This window comes from Sinocyclocheilus anshuiensis, unplaced genomic scaffold, assembly GCF_001515605.1.
Source record: "Sinocyclocheilus anshuiensis isolate Anshui unplaced genomic scaffold, SAMN03320099.WGS_v1.1 scaffold217, whole genome shotgun sequence".
NCBI classification, from domain to species: domain Eukaryota; kingdom Metazoa; phylum Chordata; class Actinopteri; order Cypriniformes; family Cyprinidae; genus Sinocyclocheilus; species Sinocyclocheilus anshuiensis.
Window position 1 is genome coordinate 1,609,871 of NW_015536538.1, and position 15,747 is coordinate 1,625,617.

The 15,747-nt window shown below is 35.1% G+C and overlaps 1 protein-coding gene across 2 annotated transcripts in view; it reads left to right on the forward strand.

The window, feature by feature from the left end:
• Positions 1–15,747, forward strand: part of LOC107696283 (homer protein homolog 3-like) — a 37,683-nt gene that overhangs the window by 14,704 nt on the left and 7,232 nt on the right. The window contains exons 5-9 of one of the 2 annotated variants that reach the window (XM_016496570.1): positions 4,398–4,529; positions 5,574–5,681; positions 10,209–10,217; positions 11,415–11,548; positions 14,379–14,535. In XM_016496570.1, coding sequence (XP_016352056.1) covers positions 4,398–4,529; positions 5,574–5,681; positions 10,209–10,217; positions 11,415–11,548; positions 14,379–14,535 — 540 coding nt within the window. The remainder of the gene's footprint in view (positions 1–4,397; positions 4,530–5,573; positions 5,682–10,208; positions 10,218–11,414; positions 11,549–14,378; positions 14,536–15,747) is intronic. The other variant, XM_016496579.1, reaches the window with a different exon arrangement.

Here is a 15,747-nt window from a genome sequence, read left to right on the forward strand (position 1 = left end):
CATAGTGCGACACTGTATTGCACTTAATGTTGTTTGCTTGTTTATTGCACATTTTGTCAAATGTGTGTCATCATGCTATTCAGTGCATGTGCATACTGCACTCATGTTGCACAGACTGCACACTAGCAGCATGCCGTAGGTTTTGCAGAAAGCCTCTCGTGGTTATCAACAGTGCAGTATGCCAGGAAATCCATCCGTAACGCAATAAACATCTCCATCAGCTACAAGCTTTCAGATGGTGATTATTGAGTGCATGTGATTAGAGCTGAACGAAATACTCCCCGCGAGAGGAATTACGCTGGAGTGAAGGTTAAGAGCTCAACACCTGATATCAGAGCGAATGAGAGGAGCGTTGAGTGCAGGAAAACTCCCGCATCGGTGCAGAGCTGCATGACTTGCATCCTGTCGGGATAATCGATACTCGTTGATGGAGCGAATCAGAGCTGTCTAACCACTCGACCGGAGACGCTGATCGAAGAGTGGAGCGCTCAGGAGGAAAGACAGCAGCTCACAGACGACCTTGAGTCACTACGATAGTCTCACAGAAACTGTTTGCAGATTGTTCTGGTCAAGCCCCGCCCACTTAGACAGCATCTGATTGACATGTGAAGTGACCAATGACAGCTTGTTTTGCTTTTATGTGCTGTTTGGGTTAATATAGAGGCTTGTTTCTGACACATGGTAAAAGACATTTAAAAAAAAAAGTCTCCAAAAATTCCATAAACAGAATTGTGAGATATAAACTCAGAATTGCGAGTTTATATCTCACAATTCTGAGTTTATTTCTCGCAGTTTTGAACACAGTTTGGTCTTTTCTTCTCAGAATTGCAAATTTAGATAAGTATATTCCAATTATTACAACTCTTGGAACATTTTAGCATGGTGATGGATATGACAATGTTAATGTATTTGGTCTTGGCGGAACAGATCTGCTATGCTGCTGCTGAATTGCTGCTGCTGTTGGTTATTGCGGTAGTTGTAGATTATTGCTGCTGCTGCAAGCAAGAACAGGAACTTGCTCTTGCCAGTGCATACGGCGATACGGTTCCGTGAGTATTTAAGACATACTGCTGCTGCACAAATAGCATATAAAATAACCCCGTAGCAGATCTATACAGGTGGAGCTGGGGAAGGTGGAGGGTTTCAGAGAAACTCTGAAAGCGCGCTGCAGGAATCTCTAGTGAATGCTAGCCAGCCATATAAATGCAAGGCAGTAAGCTCATTGGCTGCATATGCAGCATGAACCAATCAGCTTGTGTCAAGTTGTTTAACTCTCTGAATATCATCAGTTACGTTAACACCCCGTCAGAATGCGCCATATAGAGTTTCATGACTGAACTATATATTTATATAAATTGTGAGACATAAACTCCCAATTGCGAAAAAGTTAGAATTGTGAGATAAAAAGTTGCAATTCATTTTTTAATCTGTTAGGAAAAAAAAAAAACAATTGCGAGATGTGGCGTCTGAGTTTATATCTTGCAATTCGGAGAAAAAAAGTCAGAATTGCAAGATGTAAAGTCTGAATTTTGAGATAAACATTCGCAATTACATTACCTTTGTTTTTATTCCGTGGAGGAAATGGACTTCTAGAGGTTTGGAATAATCGAAGACAAAATGTTTTTTAAAAAAAGTCTCTACTGCTCCCCAAGGCAAAATTTATTTGATTAAAATTCCAGTAAAAACTGTAATATTGTGAAATATTATTACAATTTCAAATAGCTGTTTTCTGTGTGAATATCTGTTAAAATGTAATGTATTTCTGTGATTCAAAGCTGAATTTTCAGCATCATTACTCCAGTCTTCAGTGTCACATGATCTTCAGAAATCATTCTAATATGCTGATATATAAGAATATTTCTGATTATTATAAATGTTGAAAACAGTTATGCTGCCCAATATTTTGTGGAAACAGTGATGCATTTTATTTTTCAGGATTCTTTGATGAATAGAAAGTTCAAAAGAACAGCATTTATTTGAAACAGAAATCTTTTGTAACAGTATAAACGTCTTTACTGTTACTTTTGATCAATTTAATGCGTCCTTGATGAATAAAAGTATTAATTTCTTTCGTTCCCCAAACTTTTGAGCAGTAGTGTGTGTGTTTGTGAGGAAACTGCTGATTGAATGAATGAACACACACACACACACACACACACACACACACACACATTCAAATTGTTTTGCTCTTTTAATATTGCTCTATGAATGCACTGTGGTTCATGGCTGTGTTATTCGGATGTTTATCAGAAGCAGAAACGCTCGCTGTCTGTCTGCCGTCCTTCTCAATGAGTCTGAAAATGAAAAGAGGCCCAATAATATCGCAGGCATTTGTTTGGCTAAAGAATATGGTGCTGTTTTCTATCTTGATACTCATGAATATGATCCAGAGTTTCCTTTAGTCTGATGAAAAATACAGTAATATTGTGAAATATTATTACAATTTCAAATAGCTGCTTTCTATATGAATGTATTATTAAATGTAATTTATTTCTGTGATGCGCAGCTGTATTTTCAGCATCATTACTCCAGTCTTCAGTGTCACATGATCTTCAGAAATCATTCTAATATATGTATTTTTACTGTAAACAAACACATCTCATGCATTGGTATTTAACTTCACCTCTCTTTTGAGTTGTTTGAGATGCTCTTTTTTTTAGTTTAGAAAAATATTTATATAGTTTTTTTTTCATTCAGCATGGACACATTAAATCAATTAAGAGTGACAGTATTTATAAAGACAAATACATATACATCTTTTTAAAATATAGAATCATCTTTGCTGCTGTATATTTTATCTTAACTGTTTTATAAATTTAGTATCTTAACTGTCAGTGTGTGTGTGTGTGTATAAATATATATAATTTTAAGAAATTAACATTTTTATTGTTCAGCTAGGATGCATTAAATTAAACAAAATGATCAAAATCGTCAGAGAATCCTGAAAAATAATATCTATATTCAATATATTAAAGTTTGTAACTTTGTGTTGAGTAAAGAAATTAATGCTTTTATTCAGCAAGGACTCATTAAAGTGATCAAAAGTGACCGTAAAGACGTTTATAATGTTACAAAAGATTTCTATTTCAAATAAATGCTGTTCTTTTGAACTTTCTATTCATCTGTGAATCCTGAAAAATAAAATGTATCACAGTTTCCACCAAAATATTGGGCAGCACAACTGTTTTCAACATTGATAATAATCAGAAATGTTTCTTGAGCAGCAAATCAGCATATTAGAATGATTTCTGAAGATCATGTGACACTGAAGACTGGAGTAATGATGCTGAAAATTCAGTTGCGCATTTTACTTTATATTCACATAGAAAACAGCTATTTTACATTGTAATAATATTTCACAATTTGACTGTTTTTTCAGTATGTTTGATCACAAAAATGTTGAAGATAAAAGACTTAATTTTAAAGACAGAATCATTTATAAGCACCTCTATTGGTCTTTCTAGTTGTATTATTGCTTCATCATAATGGCTTGAAGTGTTGTGATCATCTTTGTGCAGCTTTATTGGTTTGTTCAGATTAAAAAAAAAAAAAACATGGTTCATTTTAGATATTTATAAAACATTCAACATGAAGTGTTTATCATCACAGTCCCTCACAGTTATTAGATTTCATGTCTTACACTCTCTCAGGGGTCATAAGTGTGGCTCCAGTCAGACTATTGACCTGAACGATTGCGGTTTAGGCTTCAGCATTTATTAATGATCTTCTATTTAAAGCTGCATGAAACACTTACACCAGCTTGCTATGGTACAGTATTCTTCTTCTAACTTCTTTATACACACTCGTCTTCAAATACTGTCCCAAACAGCACAACATAATATCAACAGTTTGCATAAACTTGCATAAATCATGTTTACAGTATCGCTCTTTCTTGGTCTATTTGAGGTCAGATGTTGTGGTTAAAAATAGATGTTATTTGAGATGTAATGGTTCTAAATCATCCTGTTGAGGTGGGAATAATCTTTATGTTTTGCTCCATGTAAACAGTGCTTTACAGATATTTGCATCACAAACCTTTCTGGTATTCTTGCACATGTTGTGTAAAAGTTGCCCGATTTTATGATGTTTTTAACTTTAACTTAAAGGGATAGTCCACCCAAAAATGAAAGTTATCATATTTTGCTCACTCTCATGTTATTCCAAACCTGGATGAGTTTCTTTCTTCTGTTAAACACAAAAAACGGTATTTTAAAGGATGTTGGTAACCAAACAGTTGATGGAAGCCATTGACTTCCATTGTATTTTTTTTCCATACTATGGAAGTCAATGGGTACCGTCAACTATTTACATTTTCACAATTAATATTCTGTTTTTTTGTTCTTTTAAATGGGTGCTTATTCAGAATTTTCTGCGATTGATGTCCTCTCTTTTGGCAGGCGATCATCAACAGCACAGTCAGCCCCAACATGACCTTCACTAAGACATCTCAGAAGTTCGGTCAGTGGGCAGACAGCAGAGCGAACACCGTCTATGGCCTCGGATTCGCCACAGAGCAGCAGCTGCACCAGGTGTGAACATCAGGACAATAATGTCTTTAAAGGAGATCTATCATGCCCCTTTTTATAATATGTAATATAAGTCTCAGGTGTCCCCAGAATGTGTCTGTGAAGTTTCAGCTCAAAATATCCCACAGATCATTTATTACATAATTTTGAAGATGCCTACTGAGTGAAAGCAGAAACACACTGTTTTCGTGCATGTCTCTTTAAATGCAAATGAGCTGCTGCTCCCCGCCCCCTTTTCCAGATTTGGGCTGTGCCTTTACAGCTCATGCCTCGGATATTCTGCTAAAAAACATCTGTTTGGTTTTGATTATCATGTCTATCGCTTAAATCATGCATTTTAAACCATATTAGTTTAAACTTCTGATATGCAGTTTTCTGAGCGCACACATCCGAAGCGAACGCACAGAAAGCGGCTGTCACACGGCATGTGAGTACTCTTTCATGTCTTATTGCGCTTAAACTGTCAAATACACACAAGTTTACGTAAAAAAACACACGAGTTACAAAAACACACTCACTCATGTCTGTGAACGTAAACAGCTGGCTAAGAAATCGCATGTTTATATTAGATCTGTGTGGCAGTAACGTAATATACAGTAAATAAACAAACACAAAACACAATGGAGGCGCCGTGGGTGGAAACTTGCAGATTAAGGGCGGTAGTATTATAATAAGATCCCCTTTCTACATCACGGGGGGGGAGTGAAATCTAAGCGGCTTTTTTTCACAAGCTTGCAGAGAAAGGCTTAATAAAAAAATGTACTCATTTGTTCTTTTTCACGTTTCCTGGGTTGGAATGATGCACCGGGGACCCGCTTATAGCACTTAAACATGGGAAAAGTCAGATTTTCATGATATGTGACCTTTAATGGCCCATTTATAAAGAAATTAAACAATGCATTGTCTCTGTGCAAATACATGAATGCAAATGCTTCAAATTAAATTAAGAAGGTGGAAAAAACCAACATAATATAGTTTTACACAGACATGTTTGCACATACTTGCATCACCTCTTATATAATACAGCACTATGTGTTTTTTTTGCAGTTTGCGGAGCGTTTTAAAGAGGTAAAGGAAGCTGTGCGTCTGGCCAGAGAGAAATCACAGGACAAGATGGAGCTGAGCACCGCAGCTCTCAGTATCGCAGCGCCTCAGGTGTGACAATACGTATACATATACAATACATAAACAGGTTGTGCAGGCACCATTTTTGCCCCCGTATCTTGAATTTGATGACATTTTTGTTCATTTCGCTAGCCTCAGGCACCAGTTAATTACCGAAACTGTTCGCAAGCACCCACAACACCCTAGCAACTGCTTTGAAAAGCCCAAGCAACTGTATAGGAGTGATGAACACCTTATCAACCATATTACTTTGCCCAGGCAATAACTCGCAACACTGGGCAGCTTAGAAACCATACAGAAATGGCCTGGTAACCATTTAGACCACCAAATAAGCTGCATGGCAACACCCTGGCAACCACCCAACATTCTAGAAGACCGGCAGTACATTGAAGCTACTGCTTAGCAACCACATAGCAACATCCTATCAACCACTCAGAGCACTGCATAGCAACACCCCGGCAACCCTGTCACTCACAACACATTAGTATCTGCTTAGCAACACCCTGACAACCACCCAATATTCTAACAGCCTGGCAATGCATTAAAGCAGTTCCTTACCAACCATCCTGGCTGCCAAACAACATTCTAGAAGCCTTGTGTTACATTAAGCTGCATAGCAACACTCTGACAACCCTGACACTGACAAAACTTTAGCAGCTGCATAGCAACATCCTGGCAACCACCCAACATTCTAGAAGCCTGGCAACACATTCCAGCCACTCCTTAGCATCCACATAGCAACATCCTAACAACCACTCACAGCACTGTAGCAGCTGCATAGCAACACCCTAGCAACCACCCAAAATTCTAGAACCTGTCAACACATTGCATCCACTCCTTAGAATCCACATAGCAACATCCTAACAACCATTCACAACATTTTAGCAGCTGCATAGCAACGTCTTGGTAACCCTGGCACACACAACACTTTAGCAACTCCCTGGCAATGTCCCATAGCCACCTAGCTTTACTCATCTTCCTGTAGTTTCTGCTCTTCATTTGACAGATCTTGTGTGTGTGTGTGTGTGTGTGTGTGTGTGTGTGTGTGTGTGTGTGTGGTAAGAGAAGTGTTACTGTAATCCTAGAGCAGGTCATTCGTCTCACTGTGAAGTGAGAGGAGAACTAGGACAGTGATCTAGCTCTCTGCTAGTGTCTGTCTTCTCATATGATGTCGAGCTGCTGGTCTTTTCAGGTCAGCAGGCTGTTGAAGGGCCGTTAGAGAAGCAGACCTTGGCATTCTGACAAGAGCCATTCGTTCTGCTGTTCACACTGAATTCTGCTCAGTCCACTTCAGTTTCGCTTTTGTCTGCATCCGTTCTCGCTACACAGCATCTGAGAGGACTGAATTATGCTTCAGCAGCAGAATGCATTCATCAGTCCTGTTTTAGTGTTAAACGGTTAGTTCACCCAAAAATGAAAATTAGTCCATGTTTCACTCACCCTCAAGGCATCCTAGGTGTATGTGACTTTCTTCTTTCAGACGAATCATATACGGTGCCCCTCTCCCCTCCATCCTGGACATTTTCCTTACACGATGCTCCAGCAAAGCCAACAGTATCGTGAAGGACCCCACCCATCCCTCCCACAGTCTCTTCCAGCTCCTACCATCAGGAAGACGGTACCGGAGCATCAGAGCCTGCTCCGCCAGTATTTTTATTTTTTATTTTTATTTTTATTTTTATTTTTTATTTTTTTTATGCATAGGTAAACATTTATATATAGTATATTCATAGTCAAAATCTGTCAGTAGGTTAGCTGTGTATAGGTACAGTGTTTATGTGAAGCATCCGTATAGTCTGTATTTTTTTAACTTATGTATAGGTAAACATTTATATATATATATAGTATATTTATAATCAAAATCAGTCAGTAGGTTAGTTGTGTATAGGTTTTTACTGCTTTACTGTATAGGTTTTTACTGTTTTACTTCATTGTTGTATGCCTGTATTTATGTAACACCGTGGTCCTGTGAGGCACGACATTTCGTTCCACTGTACGTCCCCACATGCAGCAGAATGACAATAAAGCTCAACTTGACTTGAACTTGAACTTGAACTTGACTTGAATCCAATCAGTTATATTAAAAATTGTCCTGGCTCTTTTAAGCTTTATAATGGCATGGGTGGTTGTTTTTGTTCAACAGTCCAAAAGTAGTCAAATAAAGCGCATTCATCCATATTAAAACGCGCATCACACGGCTCCGGGCGGTGAATACAGGCCTCCTGTAGCAAATCGATGTGTTTTTGTAAGACAAATATTCATATTTAAAATTATATAAACACCTTTTTCTCACTTCTGCTAACTGTTGTAGGCGGAAGCCGTTCTGGATGGATGACGTAGGACGTATGCGTAGTGTAAGCGCCGGTGATTAGTGATGAATGCGGAAGCGCGAGGGAGAGAGAACAAAACAAAACGCTGGTCATGAATTAGAAGCACAAAACGAGGATTTGTAAAGAAAAATGTCGGAGGATTTCGATATAAGCCAAGAGGAGACTGGTTTTCCTTTGGTAAAGTAAGGAAACTTTGCTTCCTTTGCTCCTGTAAACAAACGTTGGTTTTCACGAGTCTCACACTCGCATGCGCTGCGCCTACAACATCCGCCGGAGGATAGCGGAAGTTACACAAAACCGTTTATATAATTTTAAATATGGATTTTTTTTTTTTTTACAAAAACGCTTTATTTGACTACATTTGGACTGTTGAACAAAAACACCCACCCACTGCCATTATAAAGCTTGAAAGAGCCAGGACCATTTTTAATATAACTCCGACTGGATTCGTCTGAAAGAAGAAGGTTATATACACCTAGGCTGCCTTGAGGGTGAGTAAAACATGGACTTATTTTTGGGTGAACTAACCCGTGAACTAACCCTTTAAACATTGTTGCATTCACACACAGTTTGGTTATAATCCAGAGCGACACCTGAAATCTAGATACACTCTTAAAAATAAAGGTGCTTTAAAAGGTTCTTCACAGCGATGCCATAGAGGCATAGAAGAACCATTTTTGGTTCTACAAAGAACCTTTCAGTCAAACGTTCTTTAACGAACCATCTCTTTCTTGCCTTTTATCATCTAAAGAACCTTCTTTCGCCACAAAGAACCTTTGTGAAACCGAAAGGTTCTTCAGGTGTTAAAGATTTTTTATGGAACCATTTAGACAAAAAAGGTTCTTCTATGGCATCGTGAAGCACCTTTATTTTTAAGCGTGTACGATCAAGATTCACAACTGAATTTTGAGCTTGAGTTTAGTTTATTATGACCTAAATGGGATTTTAGGCTTGATTTGGACTGGTGTCAAAGATTTAAGAGTTACTCATTCATACAGACCATAGTTTAGTCTTGCTCCTGTTGTGAGAACGAGACAACGAGAGTTGCAAATACTGTTGTCAATCTCAAACACTGACTGTGAGAATTTATTCAATTGCAATCAAACTGGAGTGACACTTATACTGCACATGCTCAGTAGAGTTCTCTAGGTTGGTGGAAATGAAATGAATGAATGAATGATGCATTTATATAGCGCTTTATTGTGTATTGCTGTACACCCAAAGTGCTTTACAGTCATGTGGGGGGATCAAAGTGAGGTCATTTCAGCCATAAAATAATTTTGAGGCGTTAAAGTTTCTAATTTTCGAATGTCCTGTATTTTTTCTGCCGTCTGAAGTTTTGATAACATTGATTTTAATCTCATGTTTGTAGGGTTTCACTGAGGGGAAATTGTAATAACTATGAAATAAAAATTGTATGACTGTATTAAAAGACTGCATCTTTAAAATATATTATATACAAGTTTTTTTTTTTATTCAAGTAAAGAAAAGTTTTTTTGATGTTTATAGTAGTGCTGTCAAACAATTAATCTCGATTAATCGCATCCAAAATAAAAGTTTTTGTTTACATAATATATCTGTGTACTGTGTATATTTATTATGTATATATAAATACACACACATACAGTATATATTTTGAAAATATTTACATGTATTTACGTGTACATATTTATATTCATATAATTTATATTATATATAAATATATTTAATATATAAACGTAACATCTTTTTCTTAAATGTATACATGCATACATGCATGGGTGTGTATTTATATATACATAATAAATAAACACAGTACACAGATATATTGTGTAAACAAAATCTTTAATTTTGGATGCGATTAATCGCGATTAATCGTTTGACAGCACTAGTTTATAGTTTTAGTTTTAATTAAATATAACTAGCAGCTGGTCAATTTAAGTACTGTTTATAAGCATTAAAGCAATGATATATTTATTTGACATAAATTGGCTAATATATTTTAATTTGTTACTTTTGCCCTCAACCACTATAACATTCTGACTCAATATATCGCAATAGTTTGATCTAATTTTTAATCTATTTGCTTGACACTACATGTTTCTTATCCAAAAGATGGCAGGTAGATTTGTAGAAGTGTGTGAGCAGCATGTAAAATGCCACCGCTCTCCCCCACACAAGATAAATGATGGGAATGACTGTATCTCTTATGGTTTTCTCTCAATGCTTTCAATCCGGATGCCGTCAGTTCTCTCAGGTGAGTTTGACATTCTCTCCCACACACGTCAGCATGAGCGCTGCGGTGTGATTCAGAGTTTTGTGGGAATATAAGCAGCTGCTGTTGATGTAGTAAAGGGGGTTTGTGCTTTATCACACTCTAACACACACATCACGTGTCCCTCGAGCTCCACAATCAGCTGACTCCCACAGTCAACCCTGGAGCATCATCTGCCACTGCAGGAGCAAAATCAGGTCATTTTCACAGACGGGCTTCACCTTCACCAGAAACCAATCATATTTCATACCTGTGAATGATGAAATGAAGGAAAATGACCAAGTGGAAATAATGACTTACAATGACAACTAAAAACTGGTTTATTGCTGGTCTATTTGTAATGATAGAATTCTGCTAATTATGGTGAATTTGCTCACCTTTTATTATTACAAAACTGAGAATGTCCTTGTTATGCATTTCAAACTTACCTGCTGAAATCTGGGTCACTCGTCAGCAGTGCCATTTGTGCTTGAAAATGTGTATTTTTGTATCATTTCGTTTAAAAACATTAGTAATGAACTTTAAAGAAATCATGGTTCCCCAGCTTATATATGTATATATATACATATACAGGTGCATCTCAATAAATTAGAATGTCGGGGAAAGTTCATTTATTTCAGTAATTCAACTCAAATTGTGAAACTCGTGTATTAAATAAATTCAGTGCACACAGACTGAAATTATTTAGTGTTTTATACACAATAAGCAATGTATATATTTAGAATTGTAATAAATGGCTGACTATGTTCTGATAGTGTCACTGTTTGATATTATCTTTTGTGCCTATTAATCACACATTGACATTGCAATGTACTATTACAGTTATAACAATATTAGTATCCTGTGACAGGATCACATTTCTTTCATAATATGCCAACATGATGAAAAACATTTTAAAATAAAAGTATTTAGTTTGCATTACGTCATCTGTTAAATAATAGGACTAAGTTCAGCAGTATTTTCTGGGACACACAGATGGCACTGTTTATATGTTATTTTTATTTATTTATATTACTGTAAATATAGTAAGTTATTTTTTAGTGTAACAATCAGTTGTCTGTTAAAAGGATTTACCTTGAAGTCTGTCAGTGTGAGTCAGACGGAGGCTGAGCTGTCGGTGTGTATCTGGATTCATCTGATAACAGTGTTCTTGTGTGTGTGTGTGTGTGTGTGTTGTAGGACTTGTCTGACGAGCTGCAGTCTCCTCCTGTGATGTGTGTGAACGGACCGGAGGACAAGCTCTTCCGGAGCCAGAGCGCTGACATTACTCTGTCCTCAGAGAAGGAGCGCATTAAGAAGATGCTCTCAGAGGGGTAAGACGTCTGACTAAACACATCCGCCCTTCACACATTTGTGGGGAAATATTGGAGGAGGAAGAGTGTAACAGCCATTTATCACACTATAATGGGACTTTTCCTGCATGAAAGAGCCCATAAAATGCCCCTAAATTCAGCTTTCTGAGCGCCAACAATTACATGTGAGTTGTTGTAGCAACTGTTCTGAACACCTTAGCAACTGCATAGCAACCGCCTCCAGCACACTTGCATCTTGGCGCCGAATTTCATCGACATTTCTGCATTTTTGGTTCGACTGAATCAGTTTTGAAGGGCTGAAATAATTAAACAAAGCAATGATTTTTAATTAGAGGAAGAAATAAACATGAATGAACATCGGAAGGTGCTAAAAGAGACAGTACAACTTACTGAAATGTATAATCTTTCATGTAATCCCTCAATCAGTGTTTCAACCACAGAAAGACGTCAATAAAACAGCTTCTTGTAATGTCACATTTACCTCAGGAAAGTCATTTAACATCCATAAAAGTATTTATCTAGAAAAATAACTCTAGAGAGGAGTATATATGCACTATATTACATATTCGTTATATTTTTAACCTCTTGTCTTCATTATTTAATGTATGTTTGAATAAATCTGTCATGACAATTAGTTTTATTACAGCCACTGTTGAAATGTTTAGAATTCAACAACAAATTGGAGCAGAAACATAATTATATAATTAAAAAGTTGATATAAAACTGCCTTTTGTGCAATTTAAATGTTCAGTGTTGATTAAATAAATACATTTGATTAATTAAATTATTTTTAAATAAACTTTATTTTTGCTTTTAGTTTTCAGCTGAATAAAATGGTGTTATTTTATATCTTTGAGTTACTATTATAGTTTTATTAATATTTTGAATCAGTGTTTAATTTTAGATTTTCTGTTTTTATTTGAATATTAGTTAAAGTTTTAGTCATTTTTTGTGTCTATATACAGTAGTTTTTATTATTTTTTATTTTAGTTTTAGTTAAGTTAAACTAAACCATCAAGTTAAACTAAATAAAAATAAGAATTGTAGATTTGGCAAGTAGCTGAAAGTGTTTTATATTTTATTTTATTTCAGTTAACATTTATTTTATTTCAAATAACTTTTTTTTTAATGGTTAGAATTTTAGATTTAGTTTTACATACCTATAATAACCCTGAAATTAAAACTTTGATTTTTTTTACAGAAACAAGAAACCAAAATAAATTTCAGTACATCACTAGCAAGCACCACTCACATTTTGTTTGCAAACAGAAAGATTTTTACATTTTACATAGAATTTTTATTTTTTTATTTTATTTTATTTTTGGTGGTTTTCTATTCGTGAAGCAGCTCGTCTGACACATTGAGGAGAGACGCTGTACTGATCTGCCATTAGTCTGATGAGTAATAAACACACACACACACACACACACACAGGAATCAGCATGTCCTTTCATTCTCAGCCGTTTGCTCTTGTGTTCAATCATCACAGGTCTCTTTTCAAACAGGGTTGCTATGGAGAGCGTCTGAATAGTTCCTGTAAAAGTAACCAGTGAAGAGCATTTGTGTGTGGTGACGCTCCACTTTATTCCTAAACGCTGCACAGTTTTCTGCAGTCAAAGGAAATTACAGATCAGATGCTGTTCTGAAAACTGGAGTAGTCTGTTTTTTGACATTATTTGTGAGCCAGAATGTGAAAACAATGGTACACATTTGGACAGTTTTAATTTACTCCGTTTTGTTATTTTCTTTGTTGGCCAAAGTGTTATTTTAGTATTATTTATATACTTTTATAGTTTTTATTTTATTTTTATTGTTACATAAAGTTATTTTTTATTCTTAAATTTTCAATTTTAATTTATAGATTCATTTTAATTTTAGTTGTTGTTTTAATTTTTGTAATTTTATGCTATTTTTGTCATTTTTATATATATATTTAAATATTATTATATAATATTAAGGTTTAATTTATTTTTATTTCAGCTGTAGATTTAGTTTAGTTTTAGTTTTTATATAATTTAGTTTAATTTTATGTCATTTAATTTAGTAATTTTAGTGCTTCAACTTAAATTTATTTAATCTAGTTGTCAAAGCAATATTTCAAATGTTTGTCTAGTTTTTCATACAATATTTATATTTTATTTTATTTCAGCTTTATTTAAATTAACAAAAATGTTAGTTTTAGTTTTAGTAAGCGATAATAACCCTGGTTTGTCAATATCATAAAATGAACTTTGATACCTGGGAAAGCACATTATTTATGTTGTCATGGTGATAATTGTTAATTTAATATACATTAATTAGATTATTCATATTTGGTTTCCATTTTGCTCTTGTTTAACCCTTTATGAAAAGTGTCCCCCTTTAAAAAATGTACATAAATAAATGCAGTGAATTTTCACATGCTAACGCCATAAAATTAAATTGCTGTTTTATAGAGTGCACTCTTAAAAATAAAGGTGCTTAAAAGGTTCTTCACAGCGATGCTAAAGAAGAACCATTTTTGGTTCCACAAAGAAGCATTCAGTCAAAGGTTCTTTACAGAACCATCTCTTTCTTAGCTTTATATAATCTGAAGAACCTTCTCTCACCACAAAGAAGTTTTTGTGAAACAGAAAGGTTCTTCAGATGTTAAAGGTTCTTTATGGAACCATTTAGACAAAAAGGTTCTTCTATGGCATCGTGACGCACCTTTATTTTTAAGAGTGTGCATGCTTGCTTTGATGCACAGAGCATTAAAGCTTCAATAAAATTTCTTTATTTTGATGAAACAATATTCAGTGAAGTTGAAGGGAAAATGGGCTGCGTCTCAGATCAGGGTTGTGTGTTTCAGCTCGATCTGTGAGATGAATCTGGAGGCCGAGCTCTTCACCTTACAGGACAGTAATGCTAAACTGGTGGCGGCGTTGCATGAGGCTAACGCTAACGTGGAGCAGTGGAAGAAACAGCTGGCAGCGTATCAGGAGGAGACAGACCGGTTACGAGATCAGGTGAAAATATAGAAACTGTGCGATGTGGAACAGGCTGCGAAAGAAAAAACAATCAACAGTACAACAATAAATTGAGAGAAAGTGTTGATTGATTATCTGCAGCACTGTATTGTTGTAGTTATCATTTCTGAAGCAGTGTTATACTATTATAGTTTATATTTTGAATGAGATTTTATTTTTATATTTTTCACATTAATTTTTGTTAAGTTTTAGAAATGCTGTTTTTGTCATTTTTAGTTTTTTTTTTTTTTTTTTTTTTTTAATAGCTTTTATTAATTTTAATTTAGATGTTTTGGTTACTTCATGTAAAAATGAGAAATGTTGCCTTGGCAACCAGCTGAAATAAAACAAGTTTAAGTTTTTATTTTATTTCAGTTAACTTTTGTTTTAAGTCATTTTATTTTTTATTTTAGTGTATTTGGTTTTGGTTATTTTAGTACTTGAAGTTAAACTGATAAAAATGAGAAATGTTGCCTTTTAATTTTATTTTATTAATATAAAAATTATAACTATAATAAAATGTTTTAGTTAACTATAGTTTTGAAGCAATATGAAAAAGTTAATACACACAAACACAAAATAAGACTTTGATATGATTTGATTTTAATACATTTATTGTGTGTAAATATACAAAAGTATTATAATATTGGCTGCTAGTTGATAGTGTAAGATAAATGGTTTTCCTTTAAACATAGAATTGAAACATTCATTTATATTAGACTAAAAAAACTTGGATGCTGATAAATCCGTGTATCATTCGATCATTCGTTTTTTGATTTAATATTGAAAGTAGAAAAATGAGAAAACGGCTCCTTTTTCGTTTTTTTGTTTTTTTCCAAAAAACGAAAAACGAGAATTCAGCTTAAATTTTCGTTTTTCATTCATGGATGGAAAAATGAATAAACAGCTTGAATATTCGATTTCTACACGTGGGTGGGAATTAGACGCCCCTTTCTGCTGATTGGTCAGCCGAAGATCAAACTGTGCCGTCATCAGTTCTTCCGCAGTATCACGCAGCAGAATAATAGTCCTCCACTGCTGCAGTTGTATTGATTCTTAACACATTTATTGCAACTACATTTCATCTTTTTTCATCAAACAAACAGGCTAATGAATAGATCGACACAACTCGTACCGGGGCAGAGTCTAGACAGGTCTTTCTTCTGTGTAGAACGGCGGTTCTTAAAGTGATAGGGGGTCCAAGAAATAATT